The following is a 24,558-nucleotide window of genomic DNA, read 5'->3' on the forward strand; positions in this document are numbered from 1 at the left end:
AAGTGTTTGAGTGCAAGAAACTGCAAAGGCTCGAAATGGTATAAATAGGAATGGGACAGTGCTTTCTGACACATCACATTACCTTGACGACACCAAAACTTGTTACGTACGATTTTGGGTTTAGGACTTTTTATTCAATACTTAATTGCCATATCAACATGATTGATTGGAATTTGTCTTAGTGAGCTCACTTCAACAAAAACAGAAAAAGAGAAAACTAGTACAACCATTCCCTTATAAAGCACATAATACATTAAACAAAGTATAAAACAGCTAGCTAATATCCAACCCAAAAAATAATCATGTGCACCACAGTCAAGTAAGGGACCAACTGCCTTATTTGAACCTCCTCCAGGCTCTTGCTATCCAGAGTGGATGAGAGGTAATTGTCAATTAATCAATTTAGTCATTTTTGTCAAAACAGCATCATTAAACAAAACTTGAAGTAAAGAAGAAATGGCTGATGAATAAACAAGATGTGTAATATAACCTATGCTTGCATTCCTCAGATTTTTTTTTATGTATCTTAAATCCTTATTACTATGGTGCTTCTTTGTTAATTTAGGCAAACCAGCACACCCACTATGCTAGGCTGAACACCCACGTTCCAGTTTGTTTACCATTTTTTCTTAACACTTCCAGGCTTCCCCTGGTAACCCCATATTTAACACTGACTTCACATCACAATGCTATGAACTGTGGGTAATTCCCACAGGCAAAGTCTGCAGCAATGTGGACTTACAGAAAGTGTGCATAAAGGGCTCATAAAGTCGGTGAGCGAGCCCTCATACACGTGATGATTTGACAGTGGGACAGCCCTAAACCTTGCGGATTTAGCAGGAACATGACTCAAAATCCGTGAGTCTGGGCAATGGGATTGGGTCAAAATGTCAACAAAGGAAACAAGATTCCAAACTGAAGCAGCTGTTGATCACATGGTGCCCCTACCAGCCGGTTAAGAGGAGTGAGGAGTCAGCAGTCAATGACATTATAAAACAGGTTTTTCAAAAATTGTAAATCACTGCAACCACAAGAAGTCCTTGAGCATACAGTCATAAATGTGCACAAAAAATATTAGGCTGATGAGTCCAGTAGTATGCGAGATTAGCTGCAGACAGATACACGCACAGACATGATCCCCTCCAGGCTTTCAGACTTAAATCAAAATGAAGTTTAAAAATAAGCGTTTTACAGTTTAGTTTAATCTCCACCTCATCATATTAGCCTCAAATCGCTGCAGAAAAATCATCGTCATGAAAAGGAAGTAAAGAATGTCTTTGGTGAAATATCAGATCATCATATGCAATATATATTTTTGCAGATTATTCCAAGTAGCCAAAAATATGGAGGCTTTCTTTACTATGTGATCTGGCATCATTTTAAGATAGTAATTCAAAAGTTTCATGTTTTTGAGGCAAAATTATTATAGAAATATAGCGTAAATTTTAACTTAAGTAAAAAAAAACAAAAAAACTGATATATTATTACTATCTCATATTTTGCCAAAGTTAGTGTCTAGACCTAGATAACGTCCCACGAATACTTTATTTTTGTCATTCATACCATTTCTTCATTTTCACTTTTCTTGGCAGAAATGGGCTTCTATAGCTGTCAATGCACCGACAGGAAAAACCTAATTATAAAATGAACCTTAAACAATATTAGATTTTAGATTTGTATTTTGACACGGCTCCTTCACAAAACAGGCCTTTGATGTTACATAAAAATAAAAGATAACAGCTTCAAATGTTTGTTTTTTATTGCAGGAGAAGATCTAATCAGTCCTGAAAACTGAGTCTTAACAGGTGAGAATCAGATGAATCCTCGTCGGATGTCTGCAGGTCGACTCCCCATCGGTCGGCGGAAATCGTTCAGAGGTCGTCCATCGTGGTCTCGAAGTGGGCCGATGGGGTCGTAGCGAGGGCGAGGCAGGAGGCTGCGGGGGAGGTTCGGTCTCTGGTCGTACTCCCCGCCAATGATGCCAGGCAGCGGCGGGTGGAGGGGGACGGGCACCGGGCCGAAGATGTTGCGGGTGTTTCGGAAGAAAGAAGGGAGCGAGCGGTGACGGGCGACATGTCGGAGATCACAGCGGGTCTTATAAAACCTTTTGTAAAGCTGGAGAAAGACATTAATGTTAGCATACGTCAGAATAAAACTGTCAGAGGAAACCTGACAAATCTAATATCTGTTATTAATCATTTCAAGGTACTAATTAACTATGCAAAATGTACCTCGACAAGGCAGGACTGCAACCCCGTTTATCTAACGGGGGTTAGCTACTTGCGTTAATAATGCCCCAAGAATATGTGCAATATTCAAATAATTTACAGTAGCAAAATCATCCTCAACTTTTAAGTTTTTCTTTTCTTTTCTTTAATCAATGTTCAGTTTACTACCTCTTAAATGTTTGAGAGGCGTTTGAAACAAGGCATTTGATGTGATGGGAATCACAGCAGTTGTTTACATATTTATGATTTTATTTTATTTATTCAGTGTTTAAATGTTTGTCACCTATTCATTCTGATAATAAATAATTGTTCATTATAGAACAACTGGTTTCTTTAGAGTTCTGTCCTAAGGAGAATACTCTTAAATATGTGATAATGTGATGATTATCGACACCGATCAATATAAAAAAACATATCTTGATAACATTTTTGGCCATATCACCTACTACTCCTACCTACTCTTTAAAAGTCAGAGTTAGAGAGTAAACAAGGTAAAGAGTAAAACATGAGATAAAAAAACTAAATTAAAAAGTTCAAATATTGACAAGTCAAAATTGTTATTCACATTTTTAAAAAAATGAGAATTCTGAAATACATCTGAATTAAATACTTTAATAACCCTAGTGATGTTGAAATTTAAATAATACTTAAATAATATATATATTTAAAATATTTCTGAATATTCTGCTGAAACAATTAGTCAACAAACAGAAAATTACAATGATCAACAATTTGATGATAAATTAATTGTTCAGTAATTTATTAAGCACAAATGTCAAACTGGTTCCAGCTTCTCAAATGTGACCATTTGCTGTTTTTTTTGGTTTTATATCATCGTCTATAAAATATACAAAATAACATTTCTGGTATCACTTAATTTGTACATTAAACATTTTCACTTCAGCTGCAAATTAAGGGATTTACCCCAAATTTGCGATTATAAATACTTTTTTTTTTAAAAATGGATTTTGTGCATTAATTAAATGTTTTTAAGGTTTAAAAACACTATTGAAATTTATTAAGTCCTTGACCAAATAACTTGAAAAATTAAGGTTCTTTGACATTCTCTTTTATTTTTCTAATACTTTTTTTTTTACCCCTTAAAAACCACTTAAACTATGCAGATAATTCATTACAAATGTCTATAATCCATTAATTATTCCTTAAACTACTTTAAATACATCAGTTAAGATGGAAATTATGGGATTTATATTATAAATCATTGATATATTCATTTATAAACTTGAGTTTTTTCATGGATTAATACATAAATTAACTCTATATATTGAAAGCTAATCCTGAATTTCTGCCCCATTAAAAAATTAAGGTCCTTTTAAAATATAAATTCAGGGATGGCTTTGAGGTTATTTGGTCATTTGAAAAGGTTTTTCAAATGCCCTTAAATGTAAAGATAATCCATTAAAAATACCTTAATATACTACCAATTGATTAATTATCCCCGAAGCGTTTGTAGTTTATAATGGATTATAATATATTAAGGGGTATTTTTAAGGGAGTTTTGTTTATGGAAAAAGTCATTAAACTTTATTAAACAGCATTAAAAGCAATCACTGAATTTTCACAGCATTAGAAAAATTAAAGCCCCATTAAGGTATAAATTATTATTATATATGTGGCTAAAACAGTGCAGATAATCCATTAAAATACCTATATTACACTCCATTATTTATCACCTTTCAATCCCATCAAAATACCTGAATTACATTATTATTAATGGACACATTCAGGGAAATTTAAGATAAAAAATGAAGGTTTCATAGTGAACAAACTGTGAATACAATGAACTTTTTACTATTAGTTAAGTAAAAAAGACAGATTGATTAATTGATATCATTATAAATTTAATTTAATGTTCAATTACAGATTCAGTGTTTTAAAAGTGAATTTAATTTTGTTAATTTTTGATGATTGTGACTAGAAATTGAGTTTCCTCACCTCTCTCCAGTCTGTGTCTCTGGATCTGCTGGAATCTGAATCTGTTTATGAACAAGAAAGACAATTAGACGAGATCAGTCGTTTCATTCTGTATTAACTTTCAGCGCAAACATCACGAGATCACTTGTTAGCGTACTTACTGGTCTGACTGGGGAAGTCTCGGCGGCACAGGTGTCTCCACAGTGAGGAGTCTGCCGTGGAGATGTGGAAGTGTCTGCAGACTGACGACAGTCGGACCACAGATTGGACGTCTAGCAGTCGGAGCACTCTGAGGACGAGCTCAGGAGGAAGAGCAGCCAGACCGAAGGCTACTGGCAGAGCCATGGCTGAGACGCCACGGACACAACAATCAGTTCAATACAACAGTTGTAAAGCTCACGTTAATTAATGTTTCAATATCTCTCAGGTTGTTTTACTGCAGTCAATAAAATGTCAAATTTGGCATCTAGTTATTTCAGAATTTTATATCACAATTAAAATTTAGAGAGCAGCTTCAAGGCATTGTCAACAGTTTATCACTAATGTTCATTTGATTGTTAACTAATCACACTTCTCATTAAGAGTTTGAACCTCAGACTCTCAGCTGAATCTCTTCTCGTAATAACGATATTTGCAGATGTGCCAGATGTAATGAAATTCCCTCCAGGTGTTCCTGAGATATCCTGCTCATGAGAATGATCGGTCACGGCTGATTTTCAGCCAATCAGCTGAAAATCGGACGATTTCGATTGGTGGCTGATCAATAGGTGCATCTCTAATTTAATATATACACAATAGGGCGCAGATTGCAACCTGACAGCTGACAAAATTCCTGATGAAGACTGTGACATGTGGTTGAAAGATCCAGAAAAAGCTTGAAAGTGAATTTTAAGTAACGATTATTTTGTCAAAATAAAAACAGATTGGATTTTTTAAATTTTTTTTATATAGGTGTAGTAGTAGTTAAAATGAGCAATCTCACCACAAGATCCTTGTAAAACAATTCAGAGATAAACCTAGTAAGTGGACTTTGAGCGAGGATTATTTAGTCAAGCTAATATTCCAAAAGGTGAAGAATGAATTTCATGTCTCATTCTAAAACACAAAGACTGCACCAGTCTTCACCAGGACACTTTCATTTTTCCTCCAGAGACACAGTGGCGTGAAGAATGAGTCGAAAGCTCCGGTAATCACGTTAAACTCAGTACCTTCTCTGGCTGCGGCGATCAGCGGGTATGCTAGCTGGTCTTTGAAGATCCGTGACAGTTTGCTCAGATCTTTGAAAGCTGCAGCTGCACTTTCTCCTGAGAAACCAAAGAGACACGACAGGAGTCATTACAGGAGCTCTGAACCTCGTGTGGTGTCACATGGACCAATCAGGGCTCTCACCTGGCCACTCGTCCGTCACGTAGCTGCACGGCTTCAGACACAGTTTTCGGACCGTGTCGACGGTTTCGTTCACCTTCAGAGTGGCTGGAGGGAGAAGACACATGTTACAGCAGAGGAAAAGAGACGTTGTGGTGAATATGTTTTAATTTATTCTCCATCGCTGACGTCTGGGATTTTACTCTGTAGTATTTTATTCTTCAAATTAAATAGGGAAACATTTCTGAGTTATAAAGAGCCAAAGTCAAACCAGAACTTCCAGGTTCTGCTCCAGCAGGGTATCTACTTATTCTCTGCTTATTTCACATTTTTGTCATTACTGGGGATTTTCCAGCCAGGTTTTGCTAAAATTTTACAACTAACATTACTGCCTATGGCAGGCTAGAAAAATATTTAAGACCTTTGTGAATGAAATTTAAGACTTTTAAATACCTTTTAGGGCCTTTTTTGAGAAAACCTTGATCAGTGCTTTTTAAGACTAGTCCGTCCAGATGTAAGAAAATCTCATTCAAAACCTCATTGACGTTTGTCATAATTTAGTAAAATCCAGCCTTGAGACAGAACCGTTCCCAACAGTAAGTTGTGTGTCTTGCTTCATACGTTTAGATAAGGACTTAAGATAAGTTTCAGAAAAACCATCTAATATCATTGTTTATTCAATATTTATGGTTTTAGCGGTTTCCTTTAACAAACATTGTTAAACTCAAGAGGGTTGCAGGCTAAACATCACGGCACGACAGAGGAGGCGAGTCCATGAGCGACTGGAGGGTGGCGGCGAGTTGAGACATGTCTGTAATAACAGCAGCACAGATTACAGCTACAAACGACTGCAGAGGAAAAGACGGGGAAGGTTTATGGATATGGGGGAAACTAAGTTTGTGGTTCTTTTAATAGGAGCTGTAGTTTTTTCTGTTGTTTAACTTAGTTGAAATATCTGACGGCAGCTTCTGCAGTGGAGCCGAGCGCTCTGAGAACATGGAAACTCCAGGAACACGCTTCATTGTGTTGAGTTACAGAAGCTAATTGTCCATACATGTCATGCTAGCAGCTCGGCTCTGAGGACAGTAATGTTGGTCTGTTGGTCGGTCCACTACTGTAGTCCAGACTGAAACATCTCATCTACTATCAGATGGATTGCCATGAAACTTTCATTTTTCATCCTCAGAGGATGAATCCTACTGACCTCTTACTATCCCTCTAGCGCCACCATGTGATTGAATTTAGTGTTTTTTATTGGATAGATGGTTATGAAATTTGGTTCACACATCCATGTTCCCTTCAGGATCAATTTTAAACCTTTTGGTGATCCTCTGGCTTTTCGTCCGGTAAACCTAATGACATTCCCATCAGACTCTGTCAGCTGCAGGTAGGAGCTGCTGTTCTCTTTCAGACATGTTTTTACATCAGATTTTTTTACATTTTATCAAATAGTCTCCATTAAAAGTCATGTGAATCAGCTGTTAGCAGCTCCTGTCGGCAGTGTAACGTGATGTTCAGACAACTGTGACTGATTACTGTGATACTGAAGAAGGACCAGGACTTTGATTATTTCATTCCTTACCGTTAATAACGAGAAGGGGGCCCATGCACACAGCCACCACCATGGCGAGGCTGTTTTCACACAGAGGATGAGTGTACTGCAGTTTGTAGACTCCACCTGCTGACCTCCAGCCGACAGGCATCCCACCGGACTTCAGCTCACATCCCTGAACACACACATTCATTTCATCCACTACCACCATGAATGCTTATGTTACAGACAGGTCTGTAGTTATGATTTATTTGACCATATTTTAGCCTCCCTGCACAGTGTTACCTGAGGAGTGAAGCCAGTTTCGAGCATCAGGAGGTTTCCGGCCACCATGAGGGCATCGCTGGGACTGGTGGTCTGGGCGCTGTGATAGAGGAGCTCCAGAGAGTGGGGGGCCTGACCCTCCTCGGCCTCGCTGCACAGCATCGGCTCCCAGCTGGGGACTGAAGGTTCAGAGTCCAACACTTCACTGTTCTCCTCAGACTCCCACTGAGCTGCACAGCTGCTGCTGCTGCTGCTGCTGGGCTGCTGATACAACAAAGCTGTTCATATAGCTGCTTCAACCATCAGTGTGGACACATTTTATTTCCTGTTATGAATTGGGGATGAAACAAAAGACTGTAATGTTTTAGTGCAGCTAAGCGGTTTGTGAGTTCAAAGAAATGACTCAGCATTCAGCACAAACATGTTGAGCTTCACTGACATTATTTTACACTCAAGGTGACAGTTTTTCTTTCAGTTTGTTGCAGTTCACAAACACTTAAAAGGACGCTTCACAATTACACAACAGTCAGGTGTCCATACGAACAGTGAAAGAGGTTTTCCTCGCTGTAATCATTCCTCCTGTTCATACTGGATATTAAAAGATCCTTCAAATGTGCTTTCAATGGAAGTGATGGAGGCCAAAATCCACAGTTTGTCCACACAGTCATTTAAAAGTCTGTGTGAAGCTTCTATTCAGCTTCAGCAGTCTGAGTTAGTCATATCAAGTGGATATCTGACACATTTACAGTCTTTTTAGCATCAAATTCCCTCTTTGTGTTTCCTCGGACAGTGTTTCCCTGTTGAGCTGCAGGTGGAAGTATAGTAACAAAAAGAGGGACTTTGGCACTAAAAAGACTGTAACGTTGAAAGATATCTACTTGATTTGACTCATTTGGACGCTGAAGCTTCATATTAGCTTCAGATAAACTTTTAAATACATTTTTGCACAGAAGGAGGACTGTGGATTTTGTCCCCCATCACTTCCATTGTAAGTTCATTATGAAGGGATCTTCTAATGGTCAGTATGAACAGGAGGAATGATTACAGTAAGAGAGAGTCTGTGACACCAGATTAAATTCAGGACTCAGATGAATAACTCACCTGGCTGGAGGACATGGCAGCTGTCTGTCGGCTCTGGTTCTCTCTGCTGCTGGACAAGGAGGTCGAGGTGGTGGTTGTGGCGGCGGTGGTTGTGGCGGCGGCGGTGGTTGTGGCGGTGGCGGCAGCGGCTGCAGACTCAGGCAGGATCACACAGACCAGATCTCCAGAGACGATGCCGCAGGACGACAGAGTCTGTCCGGTGTCTGATAGAAGCTCTGAGCCGTTCAGAGACAAACTGAAGTCTGTGTCTGCACTGAAAGAGAAACAGAAAAACACGTCAGCAACATCAAACCTGTTTAAACCTGCAAGTTCCAGCTTAAAACACTCAGCTGTAATAAGTCCTGGCCGCATCATAGCTGCTGATTTAACAATAAAAAAGGTTTTATTAGTGAATCTAAATATATTAAAGAAACAGTATCCCAAGGAGTTTCTGACTTCTAGAAGCTGTCGTGGCAATTTTGCAATTCCACTCTGACAAAGAGGAAGGAGACAAAAATGTTCTTATGATACTGTCACACTTTAATAAAGCTCCGAGCATCATGTGTGCACACGGACTCAGTGTCTGTGTTAGACAAAGAGTGAAAAGGTGAAGTCAAACACACTGATATATAGTCATAGCCACACCTGTCACATAGGCTACAGAGCATCCCCTCATCCTCAGAAGCAATTAACTGATACAACAGTCAGTCAGTTTGTTTGTTTCTTATCATCTGCTGAGAACCGGAAGCTGAAGGTCACACAGCTTCATGTCTGATACGTTTCTACACCTGCTGGGAACTTCATCCTGAAAACTCTCTCACACACACACACAAGGGTTATTGTCAAAAGCTGTTTCTTCCAAACACCTTCCTAAATATCCTTATCTGGTTTTGTTCCCTCCGAAGGTCCTGCGGCAATCTTGCTGTCCTCTGATACGTCACTTTAGCCTTGGCCTTGCTAAACAGTTCTTTGCTCAACATCTGCTCCATACACACTCCATGAACCCTTCAGTTACACTAACAGTACTCCAGTATAATCAGGCTAAAGTTCTCTTAGTTAAAAGTTACATGGTAAGATTCAGAATAATTAAACACAGTGGAAATTAAACATGATTACATGTGTAGTAATATGTCGTTTCCCTCACAGTAGCACTATGGAGCAGTTTTTTTTATTTTTCATTGGGTCCTTGTTCTGTTTGTCTCGTAGGTGATGTGTTACACAATCCTGCCAGTTGTGTCACATTATTCCACTTTTTTTTTAATGAATTTTAATTGCTCAACTATCAATCATCACAAGAGGCTGGATTATTGTAAATGCTGCCTGTGACTAAGAAGTATACAATAACTTAAATGTGAAAAGATCGAGTGCATAAAACTATTTGCAGCATGAAACAGTAAACAGTCTCTAATGAGTTTAACCTCCTCCAGTCCCCCTCCTACATAGACCCAGTTTTGTGGTTTTTAGGTGGCGGCAGCGGATCTTTAGGGGAAGATAGCAGGTCAACAGTTGACATCATCTGAAAGCTAGAAACCTGAAGATTAATTTAAGATGCAGCTCAGCATTTTGTGTCAAGTCATAAGTTTTCTGGTCATATGTTTTGGTTAGGTGCCTATTTAAATTTTTGAAAGTTTAGAAAGTACAAGAGCTTAGAACATTATGATGGAAGTATATGAAGGCCGTTCAAATGCTCAGTTATGTTTCATACGTTGTTGCAGCAGTTTTTGGGTTGATACCATTTGTTACACAGATTTGGTGCAAAATTTGAACCATTTTTGACAACTCGACAATTAATAAAAATGGTCAAAAATCCCTCCAAAATACCAAATATGATTGACTGGCAGTGAGAGATGGAAAAAGACACAACGTGCAATAGTTTCACACTGCGAGCACCAGATGTCACTAATGATTCTGATTCCTACATACAGAACCTTTAACACACTTCTCAAATTTTAGGGTAGATATTTTACTTTTTCAATATATCATCCATTAATCTTTAAATTTAACTCATGAACTTCTGACCGAGCCCTGGAAGAAACGCAAACTGCCACAGTTTTCTTAAAGTTTGAGTGCAAGACATGAGTTTTCAAACCATTCTGCTGTGGACTTTTAAACGCTGTGACAGCTGAGAAGAAATTGACTAAATGAGAATTTGCTGACTTACATTATGGTAAATAGAACATTTGGGGGTTTTGAGCTGTTTATTGGACCAAACAAGACATTTAATGACGTCACCTTTTGCTCCATTAATAAACTATCATGGCTGGTATGTGCCATTGAAACGTCAATGTTTTGCTTTTTTTATTGTATGTTTGAGTCTTTCCTTTAGGAGCCCTTTTGTGTGTCAGATATAAAAACTATTACACAAACAAACAAGATGACTGTATCTCTGACTGTATGTCCAGCTAGTTTTGAAGTCAACGACATTGGAAGGTCTTGTGTCTGACCTGAGTCTGAGAGAAGGAAGAACAGTCTCCTTGATGTGATCTATGAGATCCTTCAGACTGGGTTCTTCTCCCGTTAACTCCACCCGGCTGGTCTGCTTGTTGACCCGAACGCGCAACTTCATGCTGTGATGTCAGAGAGAGAGAGAGAGAGACAGGTTGGAATATGACACCATAATCAATAATCACACTGACTGAATGTGTTCCTAGAATTTAGTCCTTTACTTAAGTAAAAGTACCAATACAGCAATGTTAAAATACTCAATTACAAGTAAAAGTCCTGCATGAAAAATACTTCTACAGTAAAAGTGCATAAGTATTATGCAATTATATTTATTTATATTACAAACTCTATAAAATCTAAATCTCATTAAAATTGCCAATTTAAACGACCTTGGCCTTTTAAAAAAGATGTTATTTTTACTCAGTGTAAGAGAGAAATCAATAAAAGCAAATGCTCTTGATAAGATAGAGTGCATTATGTTAATTACAAAGTCTTTAGATACCTAGAATCTAAAGCCCGTTTCACACATGCAGTCTATCCCTGAAATGTTCAGGAACATTTCCTGCATGGGGTCATGTGTGAAATCCGTACCGCTAATTTCCCTCCTCAAGACCTCGTAACATTTCAGGGAAAATGCTGGTGCTGCTGTTATGTGAATGAAAGCAGTAACATTACAGGGACAAGCATGTAAAGGGTTGCGTCCGTCTGACGAAAGACACTTTCACGTGGAGTGAGTCCAATCACAAGACTCCATCGATGACGTCTTTGAATCTGCGACTTGTTTACTGTTGCCTTGCCAATGCTTTCATGCTCCTTTTTTCAAGAATGGCTGGAAACTGGACAGATTCAGAAATAAGGCAGCTCCTCCCAGTCCGCACAGAGCGGTTGGCATCCATAAGTGTTGCATTACCACCATCTGCTGGACTGTCCTTTGCCCCATCTATTCCAGCATTGTCATGGCAAGTGTGAAAAGGAGCAAGACGGAAATGTTCCTGAATGTAGCTGCATATGTGAATAGTGAAAAATCACTAGTGGTGCCTGAAAGGTTATCCCAGTAATTTACTGAGAACTATGTGTGAAAGAGGCTTAAATTACTCCTAAAATGCCCCTTTAGCTTATTTGCTAGGGTGAAGTTGGGTACTTTGGGACACTTTTGGTAGATTACCAGGAAAACCACCTCAACTTCTTGAAGACCTTCAGTGTTACTTTTGGAACTTGTTATGGATCTTTACTTTATTTCTTCAAAGAAAATATGTTGCCAACACATCGGGAACACCTACCTCACTCCAGTGACATGTTCAAGTGAAATGGGACAGTTACTGATGGTTATAAAGGACATCGAACAATTCGGTTTAACTGAGGAAAAATTTGGAGCCCATTTCGTGTTTGTTTTTGAAATGGCTAAATCCATTTATCAGTTCAGCACAGGCTAGCGTACTAACTCATGATTTTATGGCACCTGGTAGCCTAGAAACATGAGGTTTTCACTTCAGAAAAGTGTCTCATTTACCTAAGGTAACATGGGACAGTCACTTAAAACCCTTCTCCATAAAAAGTTAAGTGTATTTTGCAAATACTTTGATTATAAGTTTAACAGTTAATGCAAAATGCAACATCATGCAACCATTTTTGGTGTTACACCCTCATTGTTTTAGCTGCTCTTATTGCCAAAATGAGAAAATCAACATGCCACATGGTTTAACCAGTGATTTTTTGACTCTTTGCTCTGCCCATCCCAGTTATCTCAGACAAATCCAAATGATAGTTTCATGTAAAGGACATTTGTAGCAACAATGCAATAACATGCTTGGTGATTGGCTGCAAATATTTAAAGAAACTTATTTGTCCCATTTTACCAGACTTCATCTTATCAGAACAACATTTAATACTCTATCAACATATTACCCCACAAACTGTGTTGGTTTATGCATAATGATGCTTTACACATTGAAATCACATTCAAACACCTTATTATGTATTTTCTGTAAATTAACAATGTTGTTAGGGGGGCAAATTTCAGCTGATTTAAGTGCGAAGTCCCTTCAGGAATCTCCATTTTACATTTTTTGATGAGTCATTTACGTTGTTTTGCACGTCTGAGTCTTTTAGTTGTGTGTTAGCCTGAATCCAGACACTATATTCATATATTTTAGCTCAATATTAAGATTAAAATAACTTTAACTTTCCGTTAGTTAACGTTAAGAGTTTAGATGATAGCCTTCACATAGGACGAGCCCACCAACACACCAGCTAGCCTTAAATAAAGATAAATAAATCAAATAAAACAGAAATATATTAAAGAAATCAAGCTAACAGAACACTGAAACGTTTCGTTTTCGTTTCTTGGCGGAAGCTTAAACGTTAGCTAATATTACTTGCTGCGTAACAGTTAGTTAATCAATGTTAACTCGGTTAGTTTTCTTGTTTAAATAACGTTAAAGTGATGAAGACAGTCGCAGCTTTAAAACCACAAAGTTAAACACTTACATGTTGCACTGATGTGATGATGTCCGGCGTGTTTTTATGTCATTTCAGTAATAAGTCGCGTTGTAAACACAGACTCAAAGGCAGCGTCAACAGCAACGCGACTTCTTCTTTGGTTACTAGCGGACCAACAACACGCTACACACAGGTTCCGGTTAACATTTTCAAAATAAAACCTTTACTGGAGCGATTTTTTAAAACCAAAAACTCAAACATTAAAATAATAAACGCACATTTTTGGAAGCTAAATGTATAAACTAATTTAAAAAAAACGTTCATAAAAGGACCATGAGCTTAAATGGGACCTGTGGACTGAGCTCATAAGCACTAAAACACAACAAAGAATGTGCTTTTTAAAGAAATTGCTGTCTATTAATATCCACAACAAAATACTCCAAATGTTTTACTGTGCTTTTATTGAAACTGTTTTAACTTTCTGCATCATCTGCTGGTTTGGCAATACTACTGAGGCACAGAAAAACTGTAACATTGGCTGGTAAACTATTAGGCATCACGTTACCAAGTAAATACATCTACAGAGATAGAAAGATAAAGGCAAACTGTCATAGAGTAGCAGGAGATGGACCCAAATGCAGGACACAGCAAGCTGAGTGAGGATGAAGAATAACTTCTTTTTTATTAAAGCAGGCAAAAACAAAGCTGACAGATCAAAGAAAAACTGAACACAGCAGAGCTGAGCAGAACAAACTGAACAATACAGAACAAAGGATTCAACAGCAACTGAACTGAAAACAGGACTTAAATACAGACTAATGAGGGACTAGGGAACAGGTGACTCGACAGAGGACTCGCAAGGAGCTGATTGGCTGGCTAAAAATCTGGGAACAGGGCAGGGCTAACGAACCTGATGCAGGGCAGGTGTGGAGGGAAAAGTAGAACAGAGACACAGGAGACAACACGCAGAGCAAACAGAAAACCAAAAACCCTAAAAACACAATGAGACAGATAATGGTGCTTGCAGTGATATATGTGAAGCAAGGCTGTAAGCACAGTCAGAGTAGCTAAACATAAGAATTCACACTCCCCTACAAAAACATATGAAAGCCAAATGCTGACTTTACATTTCACATCCCTTGTTTAATCGCTGCACTTTTCACTTTCATATATTTCATCAAACTGGACTTTACATTGTGCATTGCATTCAACCTCCACTCAGTCCATATTTCCTTTGTAAAGTCAATATTTCATATATCCAATTTCAAAACTATTACTATTCCATTCTGTAAATAGATTTTCATTTAATTTTAATATTATTTTGCTTATTTAATTATTATCATTACCTCACTCTTGTTCTTTTGTTCTTCTCTTGTTTTTCTCTTCTATGTTGCACTTGTGGGAGCAAACACCAAGACACATTCTCTGTATGCTGCATACTTGGCTAATAAACAGATTCTGATTCTGTAAAAATGCAATCTCCAGTTATATTGTTTTATTCTTTTTTAAATTTATTTTTTATTGTGTCAAGTTAAATTAATCACATTTATTTGATTTTATACTTTATTCTGTGTAATATTTATATATGTGTTTTGTGTTCTTTGTTTTATACTTTTTTATCTTTGGGTTATGGACATTTTCAAAATTTGAAGTCTGGATGAGTTCTCACTATTTTCTGACAATTAATTGACTAAACACGAATCAATGAATTAGAAAAAAAAACTAGATTAAACCATAATTAAAATAATTGGCAATTGCAGCCCTATAAGATATTAGGTATACATATATCTGTCTGACAACTATCTATCTATAAATTTTGTACTTAGATAAATAAAAGGCACATTTTATGTTTTGTCTTTTGGAGGTCTGTCGCCTAATATCCGGCTTTGTTCCGTTTGTCTCCATTGAACTTGATGAAATTATTTGACTACAACTACGGCGAGCTGGATGTAGCGTTTTAAAATAACGCTCCGACTATTTTCGATTACAGTAACTATATGAAAAAACATAATAATAACAGCAGCTTCAGTGTTTGATCCGTAGGTGTAACTTCAGATGGTCACAGTAGACATTTTGTGTCCGAAATATAAGTGCGTCATACCAAATTATCGAACGCGTTTTACGCTTGCGGGCCTCCGTAGCGCTCTGACTGTTGGCACTTGGCATCATACAGCCGGTGCAACGCAGCATTTCACCGTTAAAAACAGCCTGTTTGGATCAGAACAATGAGTCGGAGTTATAACGATGAGCTGCAGTACCTGGATAAGATCACCAGCAACTGCTGGAGGATTAAAAAAGGTTTTGTTCCCAACATGCAGGTGAGAATCCGGGAAAGTAGCCGTGAACGTGGCTAAAGCTAAATGTTCAGCTGCAGCCGGCTAGCACATGTCGGCTAACCTACTTATATAAACTTTATATTGAATCCCTAAAAAAAATATGACATTATAAGCTTAATGTAGTCACAAGAATCTACAGTATTAACCTCAAAGTGAACATAAACCTGCTGACGTAGCTCAGTGCTGCGTGGATTAATGGGTGGATCCCACTGATAAAAAGAAATGTGTAAAATATGTTAGTGCTTTACAGTATGTCTCTGCAGAGATGTTAATATGAAATACACATATTTATAAGGGAATTCAGCACAATGTTCTACTGGTGGTGGACAATACATTTACTCAAATATTGTGCTTAAGTACAGTTTTGAGGTACTTGTACTTTACTTGAGTATTTCCATGTGATGCTACTTTCTACATTTCAGAGGGAAATATTGCACTTTCTACTCCACTACATTTATTTGACAGCTTTAGTTACTTTTCAGATGAAGATTTGACACAATGGATAATATAACAAGCTTTTAAAATACAACACATTGTTAAAGATGAAACCAGTGGTTTCCAACCTTTTTGTCTTTTGACGTCTTACAAAAAGCAGTGTGTAGTCGGGGTCACATTTCACATGTCTATGAGTTGTTAACAGCTCCACCAAATAGTGATTTTTCCCTCTAAACTTCTCACATGCTTTCATTTCAATAAATGTTCAAATGATCCAATATTTCAGCAAAAATCAAAGATTAGAGAAAAAGTCCAAAAACTGAAAACAGATTTGTGTATCAGAACTTTGTTTTTTCTTCTTTCCTCTCCCATTAATCATCTCACGACCCCTCAGATTTATCTACTGACCCTTTGGAGGGGCCCGACCCCTAGGTTGGGAACCACTGGACTAAACTAGCTAACTGTATATAAAGTAGTGTAAACTAGCTCCACCTCCAGCAGCTACAACAGTAACATGCTGCTCTAACACTGATGCTTCACTATTAATAATCTAATGATGTCATATATAATAATATATCAGTCAGAGGGACCAAACCACTACTTTTACTGCAATACTTTAACTACATCAAGCTCATAATACTTATGTACTTTTACTGCAATACTTTAACTACATCAAGCTCATAATACTTATGTACTTTTACTGCAATACTTTAACTACATCAAGCTCATAATACTTATGTACTTTTACTGCAATACTTTAACTACATCAAGCTCATAATACTTATGTACTTTTACTGTAGTAGGATTTTTCAGTACTTCTCCCACCTTGTTTTAACATAAAATATGTTTATAAGGATCCCTGAAAAGTGGTTATTTATTTATTTAATTTCAGCTCAAGTGAGATTCATTAACCAGTTAACCAAGTTTAAAATATGTGCATTTTTAAAACCTTTTAGTCATGAATGAAAGAAGCAGATTTTCTCCAGAGCCAGAACAAACAAAGAAAAATCAGATAAATTATTGTTTATGTTGGCAGAGAAACTGCAGGACAGAAATGTCAAAGATATGTTTGAGGTCATTTAGCACCTTATACTCCACAGAAAAACAAGACAAGTAAGAACAAGCAGATCAAAATGCACAGAGAACGGCAAGAAATCATAAAAACATTAAAACAATGAGAACATAAGTATGTAAGCAATAAATAATAAAAACAGTGTCTGTATCACAGTGTGTCCAGCAGGTATCCTGCTTAAAAAAAAATAAAAATTACACAGTAGATATGTTTAAAAATGTCATGGAAAAATAATTGTTCATTAAATGACACTTGGAAACAGTTTACTGCTTATTAATAAATGTCTAAATGTTTGCTACTAGTGCTAATACAATACATGCATTTCATAACAGGTGTGAAAATGACACTTTAAAGTTTATCTTTCCTTTTAGGTATGAGTGTTTTTCTACTGAACAAAAGCCAAAATTGTGAAATATTAAATGTTGTCTAAATGCAAGCAACCGTACAAGAACTGTTTTGAAATAAAATACAGTTTAAAACTGGAAAAAACTGGATTTAAATCTGAAACTGTTAAACAAGAATTCTGACTTTTGATGCCAATTTCAGTATTTTACAGTTTTTATGTCATATTTGTGCTTTTAATTGAAATGACAAATGACATTTAATAACCAATGAACGAATATATATATATATATATATGTGTGTGTGTGTGTGTGTGTGTATATGTGTGTGTGTGTGTGTGTATAAAATACAATAAGGATTTTATAAAGTCATATTTACCTTTCTCTGTGTTTTTAAATGTATTCTCCTTTTGGTTTTCACGACAGCTTTTTATCAGTTTAGAGAAGCGTTTCAAAGTCCGTCTGCCTCAGAAAAAATGTTTCCTACAACCTGGTTTTATCAGGATGAAATGAAAAATGTCTTTATTGACAGTAATGACCATTATAATAATTGTTCATCATTCTAATTATTGTACATCCCTTATTTTGAAGTTGACATTTTCTACATAATCATTAAAAAGTGACATAAACAGCAGTTTTTGTCTTCCAGGTTGAAGGAATCTTCTACGTTAATGATTCACTGGAGAAACTGATGTTTGAGGAGCTTCGTAACGCCTGTCGAGGAGGAGGTCAGCTGCTGTTTAACCCGCTGTAATCATCTGCTTCCACCCTCTGTGGATTATTTATTTATTTATTTAAATTTTTTTTCTCAGGTATTGGTGGATTCCTGCCGGCCATGAAACAAATCGGGAACGTGGCAGCGCTGCCGGGGATCATACATGTGAGGAACATGATTTAAACCCCATAACTGATTCAGCAGTGAACGTGTGTTGAAAGACTGAAGATGTGACAGGAAACATAAAGAAAAAGGAGATGAAAGCAGCAGATGTTTCCAGGCAAGTCGGTCATATCTCACTCTGTGTCTTGTTGCTCCTCAGAGGTCCATCGGGCTCCCAGACGTTCACTCCGGATATGGATTTGCTATCGGAAACATGGCGGCCTTTGACATGAACGACCCCGATGCTGTGGTGTCTCCAGGTATTTCAGTTATCTGATGATATATCTGATGATGTGATGTGTCCAATGAGGTAAAAGAAGGTTTGACATGGATTTATCCAGCCAGTGATGGTCAGTGAAGTAGAGCTGCAACAAACAATCATTTTCGTTAGTGATTAGTGGTCTATAAAATGTCAGAAAATGGTGAAAAATGTCAATAATTGTTTTCCTCAAATGTCTTGTTTTGTCCACAACTCAAAGATATTCAGTTTACTGTCATAGAGACTAAAAAAAAACAGAAAATATTCACATTTAAGAAGCTGGAATCAGAGAATTTGAGTCTTTTTTTTTTTTTTAATGACTCAAAATTATTAATCGACTAATTGTTGCAGCTTGACGGTTTAAGTGTGTTTTATTGTTTTGGAAATATTACAGCTGGACTCTCATACAGGCAGATGACTGTAACGTAAAGGGAAAGTTTTGGGAAAGCCTCTAATTTTATTTCTTGCTGTGAGTCAGATTGATTCTTCTTCATATGTCTAAATATGAAGCTACAGCTAACATCTAGCTAGCTTAGCTTAGCATAAAGACTGGAAACAGCTAGCCTGGCTCTGTCCAAAGGTAACAAAATCCAACTTCCAGCACCTCTAAAGCTCACTGCTTAACTCTTTATATCTTGTTTGTTTGCCAAAGATTTTCAGCTCCTAAAATGACACTAACAGCAGTAAATCTCACTGAAAATTTAATCCATATGAATAACCGTTATAAACAACACTAATATATGTTAATATATATTTGTTCATTTCTCCTGCAGGTGGCGTTGGTTTTGACATAAACTGCGGCGTCCGTCTGCTGAGGACGAACCTGGATGAGCGCGACGTTCAGCCGGTGAAGGAGCAGCTGGCCCAGTCGCTGTTCGACCACATCCCGGTGGGAGTCGGATCCAAGGGAGTCATCCCGATGGGAGCCAAGTAAGAAGAGATCCTCACACACTGAAACTAAATGACACCAAACTGTCTCCACCTGTTTACCTTTCCACCTGTGTGTGTGTGTGTGTGTGTTCAGGGACCTGGAGGAGGCTCTGGAGATGGGGGTGGACTGGTCCCTGAGGGAGGGTTACGCCTGGGCGGAGGACAAGGAGCACTGTGAGGAGTACGGCAGGATGCTGCAGGCCGACCCCAACAAAGTGTCCTCCAAGGCCAAGAAGAGAGGCCTGCCTCAGGTATCCCAAACCCTCCATATACTGAATTCACTTTTATTTTTAAAAACAATATATTGTCGCTGTCCAGTGAAAAACATCTCCAAAATCTTGTGAATGTTTTTTTTATTTTTCCAGATAAACTTAACCTTAACGTCTTAAACTAATCAAATAATTTAAAAACCTGTTGGATTATCTAGTCACAAAACAAATAATGTTTTGGATGCGTGGTTTTGACAAAAGACAGCAATGATATTGTTATATATTGTATATTTTTTCACATTAAAAGCCTCCCAGAAACAGAGAAATTTTGCTTTCCATTGACGGCAGCTTAACAGCAAAGTAGAAGAAATTAGAATTAATGGTGAAAAATAACATTATTTTGGTGAAAAAGTTGTGTGAATTTAATGTTGAACAAATTAGATTGAAAATCATATTTCTAAATACTCAACACTTCCTGAAGATATTTCACATTAAAAGCCTCACAGGCATAAAATAATGATTTACTATTGAGGAAGATGTTCACCTCGCCAGCAACAGAGTGATGTCGCAGCTGAAAAAACATCAAAGTAGAAGCGACCGGAGTGTTGTTGTTGTTCAGGTGAAGACGGACTCACAGACTTTATGTTGTGTTTGTGTTGAAGCTGGGGACTCTGGGAGCAGGAAACCACTACGCTGAGATCCAGGTGGTGGATGAGATCTACAACGACTACGCCGCCAAGAAGATGGGCATCGACCACAAAGGTCAGGTTTGTGTGATGATCCACAGCGGCAGCAGAGGACTCGGACACCAGGTCGCCACAGGTAGGCGCTCTGCTTCTTTTTTAACTGGTTAACACACCTGGAGTACAGGTTGTTCTGTCTTCACAAAGTCTGAAATGATCAAATTTAAGACTTTAAATATATTAAAATTCACGTTAGAGGTCTTATTTTTACACTTATCTAACAACAGATGTGTTTGTTCTGCAGCTAATGTCAACAAAGAGTTCATTCTAGAGAGGTGGGAGTTGTAAAATATGCATTTTATAAGAACATTTGTATTATTCTGAACTTTTCTCTGTGTTCCAACAAACTCTCTTAATCTGACAAACTTGTAGTGAATCTCAGGTTTCAACCTGATGAATGAACGTACCTGAGATTTCATCAACAGCGGTATCAAAAATGAGACTGATCTAATCCAAAGAAACTAGTTTGCCTACAACAGAATTTAATGTAATTATAAATTATTTAATAAAAGTTTCTCTATTTAACACTAATGCTGTTTTTATTCACTGATTATTTCCTGTCGCTGCTACCTTGTCGTTTTTTTGATCGCTGTTAAGCTGCAGTCAATAAAAACTCAACACTTCCTGAATATTTTTCACATTAAAAGCCTCCCAGCAACAGATAAATGTTTTTTTCATTGACAGCAGTTTAATAGTGATCAAAAAAATAGCAAAATAAATGATTAATTTGTGAAAAAGAACATTATTTTGGTCGTTGACACCCTAAAATGTCCGTATAAGGCGACCTGTTCTGCTCCGTTTGTGGACGAGTTTCATTCACAAAAATGTTCCCAAAAAGAGCGAAAAGAAGAATTTGAGGTTGCTGCTGTGACATCACAGGAAGTGTAAAGATGTTTTCTGTACATATGAGCATCTTATATGTTAATTGAAATAAACAGACATAGATGTAAACATCGTTTCCTGCCACCAATGTGGATGTAAATGCACTGATTGTTTGCAGACGCCCTGGTTGCCATGGAGAAGGCGATGAAGAGAGACAAGATCATAGTGAATGACCGCCAGCTGGCGTGCGCTCGCATCACATCTCAGGAGGGTCAGGACTACCTGAAGGGCATGGCGGCCGCAGGAAACTACGCCTGGGTCAACCGCTCATCCATGACCTTCCTCACCAGACAGGTACAGCCGGAGCCGCCGTGGTTACATCTTTACAGCACAGCAATCCGTTTCTGTTGACGATAACCGATGTTTTTTTTTTAGGCCTTCTCTAAAGTGTTCGGCACGACACCGGACGACCTGGACATGCACGTCATCTACGACGTCTCACACAACATCGCCAAAGTGGAGGAGCACATGGTGGACGGGAAGCAGAAGACCCTGCTGATTCACCGCAAAGGCTCCACCAGAGCTTTCCCCCCGCACCACCCGCTCATCCCCGTCGACTACCAGGTCTTCACTGCTCACACCGTTTAACCAAGATTCAAACTTTGAAGGTGTTTTCACACTTGTGTAGTTCAGTCCTTTATAAATGCAGTGGAAGAAGTATTCAGATCCTTTACTGCAGTAAAAGTACAAATACAGAAAAAATACTACATTACAAGTAAAAGTCCTGCATGAAAAATCCTACTATAGTAAAAGTACATAAGTATTATGAGCTTGATGTAGTTAAAGTATTGCAGTAAAAGTAGTGGTTTGGTCCCTCTGACTGATATATTATTATATATGACATCATTAGATTATTAATAGTGAAGCATCAGTGTTAGAGCAGCATGTTACTGTTGTAGCTGCTGGAGGTGGAGCTAGTTTACACTACTTTATATACAGTTAGCTAGTTTAGTCCAGTGGTTCCCAACCTAGGGGTCGGGCCCCTCCAAAGGGTCAGCAGATAAATCTGAGGGGTGGTGAGATGATTAATGGGAGAGGAAAGAAGAAAAAACAAAGTTCTGATACACAAATCTGTTTTCAGTTTTTAGACTTTTTCTCTAATCTTTGATTTTTGCTGAAATATTGGATCATTTGAACATTTATTGAAATGAAAGCATGTGAGAAGTTTAGAGGGAAAAATCACTATTTGGTGGAGCTGTTAACAACTCATATACATGTAAAATGTGACCCCGACTACACACTGCTTTTTGTAAGACGTCAAAAGCTCAAAAAGGTTGGAAACCACTGGTTTCATCTTTAACAATGTGTTGTATTTTAAAAGCTTGTTATATTATCCATTGTGTCAAATCTTCATCTGAAAAGTAACTAAAGCTGTCAAATAAATGTAGTGGAGTAGAAAGTACAATATTTCCCTCTGAAATGTAGAAAGTAGCATCACATGGAAATACTCAAGTAAAGTACAAGTACCTCAAAACTGTACTTAAACACAGTACTTGAGTAAATGTACTTTGGTTACGATTCGTTTAGGTAGACCTGAACACAGCAATCGTACTCTGACCAAAACAATCGTACAGAGACCGGCGTATCTTGTCTTCCTCATATTTGGGCAGAAACAAGCTTCTTCCTGTGTTTACGTTCTTCATCCCGTCCCAGACAAATCTGACCAATGAGAGGAGAGGACATTCTACACCTGGCTTTTAGTGTCACATTTTAAAATGTACCAACTCATCCACTGATTCAGAGCAGAACAAACACACCAAAGGTTTGAAAACGTCCTCAAAGTGCTGCTTGAAGTTTGAACCGGGTCTTTTCTTCTTCTTCTTCTTCTTCTTCGGGTCACAGCTCACAGGTCAGCCGGTGCTGATCGGAGGGACGATGGGAACCTGCAGCTACGTCCTCACAGGGACCGAACAAGGAATGACGGAAACATTTGGCACCACCTGTCACGGAGCGGTACGAGTCTTTATCATTTTTATCAGTCTGCAGGATTTATTACAAACACATCACCACTATTTACAGATTGAAGAGCAGCTTAATACCTTGTTGTAGCTTCAACATGCCGCTTATCTTGTGGGAACAAAATAAAAACCAAACTTTGCACACCACCATATCTAAACGGGGAGGAATCAGTTACAAAGTTTTATTTTCAACTTGATCTTTGAACGTATGTTTTATATTTTATGACAACTTCTCCTCGTGTCTCGTCGTTCAGGGTCGCGCTCTTTCTCGAGCGAAGTCCCGCAGGAACTTGGACTTCCAAGACGTCCTGGACAAACTGGCTGACATGGGCATCGCCATCAGAGTGGCTTCACCCAAACTGGTCATGGAGGAGGTGAGGAAGATGTTCTCAAATGATTTGAATATTTCATACGTTGTTTGGCTCATGGCGACAGTTTTGTTTGAGGTCTGAATAACTTTATTCTTTACTTTGTGTGCTTGAATTTAACCGTAGATGATCATTTCTCTCTCTTCAGGCTCCTGAATCATACAAAAACGTGACAGACGTCGTCAACACGTGTCACGACGCTGGAATCAGTAAGAAGGCGATCAAATTGAGGCCGATCGCTGTGATCAAAGGCTGAAGCTGCATGACGCCATACAGACGGACAATTCATAAAAACACAGCAAACTGGAGACACTGCGACACATGAGACTGATGTGCAGGAGGCTCGAAAAGCAGAAGATATTTGCTGTTTTTTTGTTTTTTTTTTGTTTGTTTGGTTTTGATGTGGAGTGAATTTAAGTTTGAGAGTGTGAAATTGAGAAAATGGAAGAAATTTTATTTCTAACCCTGAAAATATTTTTTTTGTGTTGACGCCAAACCTGTGATCCAAATAAAGGAGATCACTTAACGCTGAATTTAAGGTAGTATTATCATTACAGTTTATTGTAAATGCTCGGATAACGCAGCACAAACAAATATGCCTGTCCCTAATAAAGGTCGGGTACAAACCAACCAAGAGGTGGATTCACCTGTACTTTGTCATGTTCACTTCTCTTACTTTCTATTTTTTAACACTAATACTGTTCTCAGTCTAGTTTCACTGTTAAGACGCCGTCAGTGAAACTAAACATTTCCTGCAGAGATGTACGTCTCAGATCAGGAGACTTAAAATTCCATGAGAAATAAGAAAAACACATCTCTCTGCTTCCTCTCTGTTATTTT

The 24,558-nt window shown here is 37.9% G+C and overlaps 2 protein-coding genes across 3 annotated transcripts; one reads left to right on the forward strand and one right to left on the reverse strand.

Moving 5' to 3' along the window:
* Window positions 1-1,741: 1,741 nt before the first annotated feature.
* Window positions 1,742-13,495, reverse strand: fbxo7 (F-box protein 7). Of its 2 annotated transcripts, none has more exons than XM_067581296.1 (10): window positions 13,357-13,495; window positions 10,869-10,991; window positions 8,446-8,698; window positions 7,366-7,605; window positions 7,111-7,255; window positions 5,553-5,636; window positions 5,372-5,467; window positions 4,325-4,510; window positions 4,185-4,225; window positions 1,742-2,115 (listed from the first exon to the last, which is right to left on the reverse strand). In XM_067581296.1, exons 2-10 carry the CDS (start codon window positions 10,988-10,990, stop codon window positions 1,813-1,815), a joined length of 1,470 nt encoding a protein of 489 aa, XP_067437397.1. In that variant the 5' UTR covers window position 10,991; window positions 13,357-13,495; the 3' UTR covers window positions 1,742-1,812. The 2 variants fall into 2 exon arrangements, with proteins under 2 accessions (XP_067437397.1, XP_067437396.1); XM_067581295.1 differs by having other exon boundaries at window positions 7,366-7,608.
* A 1,849-nt stretch (window positions 13,496-15,344) lies between these two features.
* rtcb (RNA 2',3'-cyclic phosphate and 5'-OH ligase) lies at window positions 15,345-24,348 on the forward strand. Its single transcript, XM_067582156.1, has 12 exons — window positions 15,345-15,626; window positions 18,142-18,220; window positions 18,305-18,372; window positions 18,530-18,629; window positions 19,402-19,558; window positions 19,653-19,809; window positions 20,430-20,589; window positions 21,511-21,686; window positions 21,768-21,956; window positions 23,235-23,345; window positions 23,605-23,724; window positions 23,867-24,348. Exons 1-12 carry the CDS (start codon window positions 15,534-15,536, stop codon window positions 23,972-23,974), a joined length of 1,518 nt encoding a protein of 505 aa, XP_067438257.1. The 5' UTR covers window positions 15,345-15,533; the 3' UTR covers window positions 23,975-24,348.
* Window positions 24,349-24,558: the final 210 nt, after the last annotated feature.

Source organism: Thunnus thynnus, chromosome 23, assembly GCF_963924715.1.
Source record: "Thunnus thynnus chromosome 23, fThuThy2.1, whole genome shotgun sequence".
Lineage (NCBI taxonomy): Eukaryota > Metazoa > Chordata > Actinopteri > Scombriformes > Scombridae > Thunnus > Thunnus thynnus.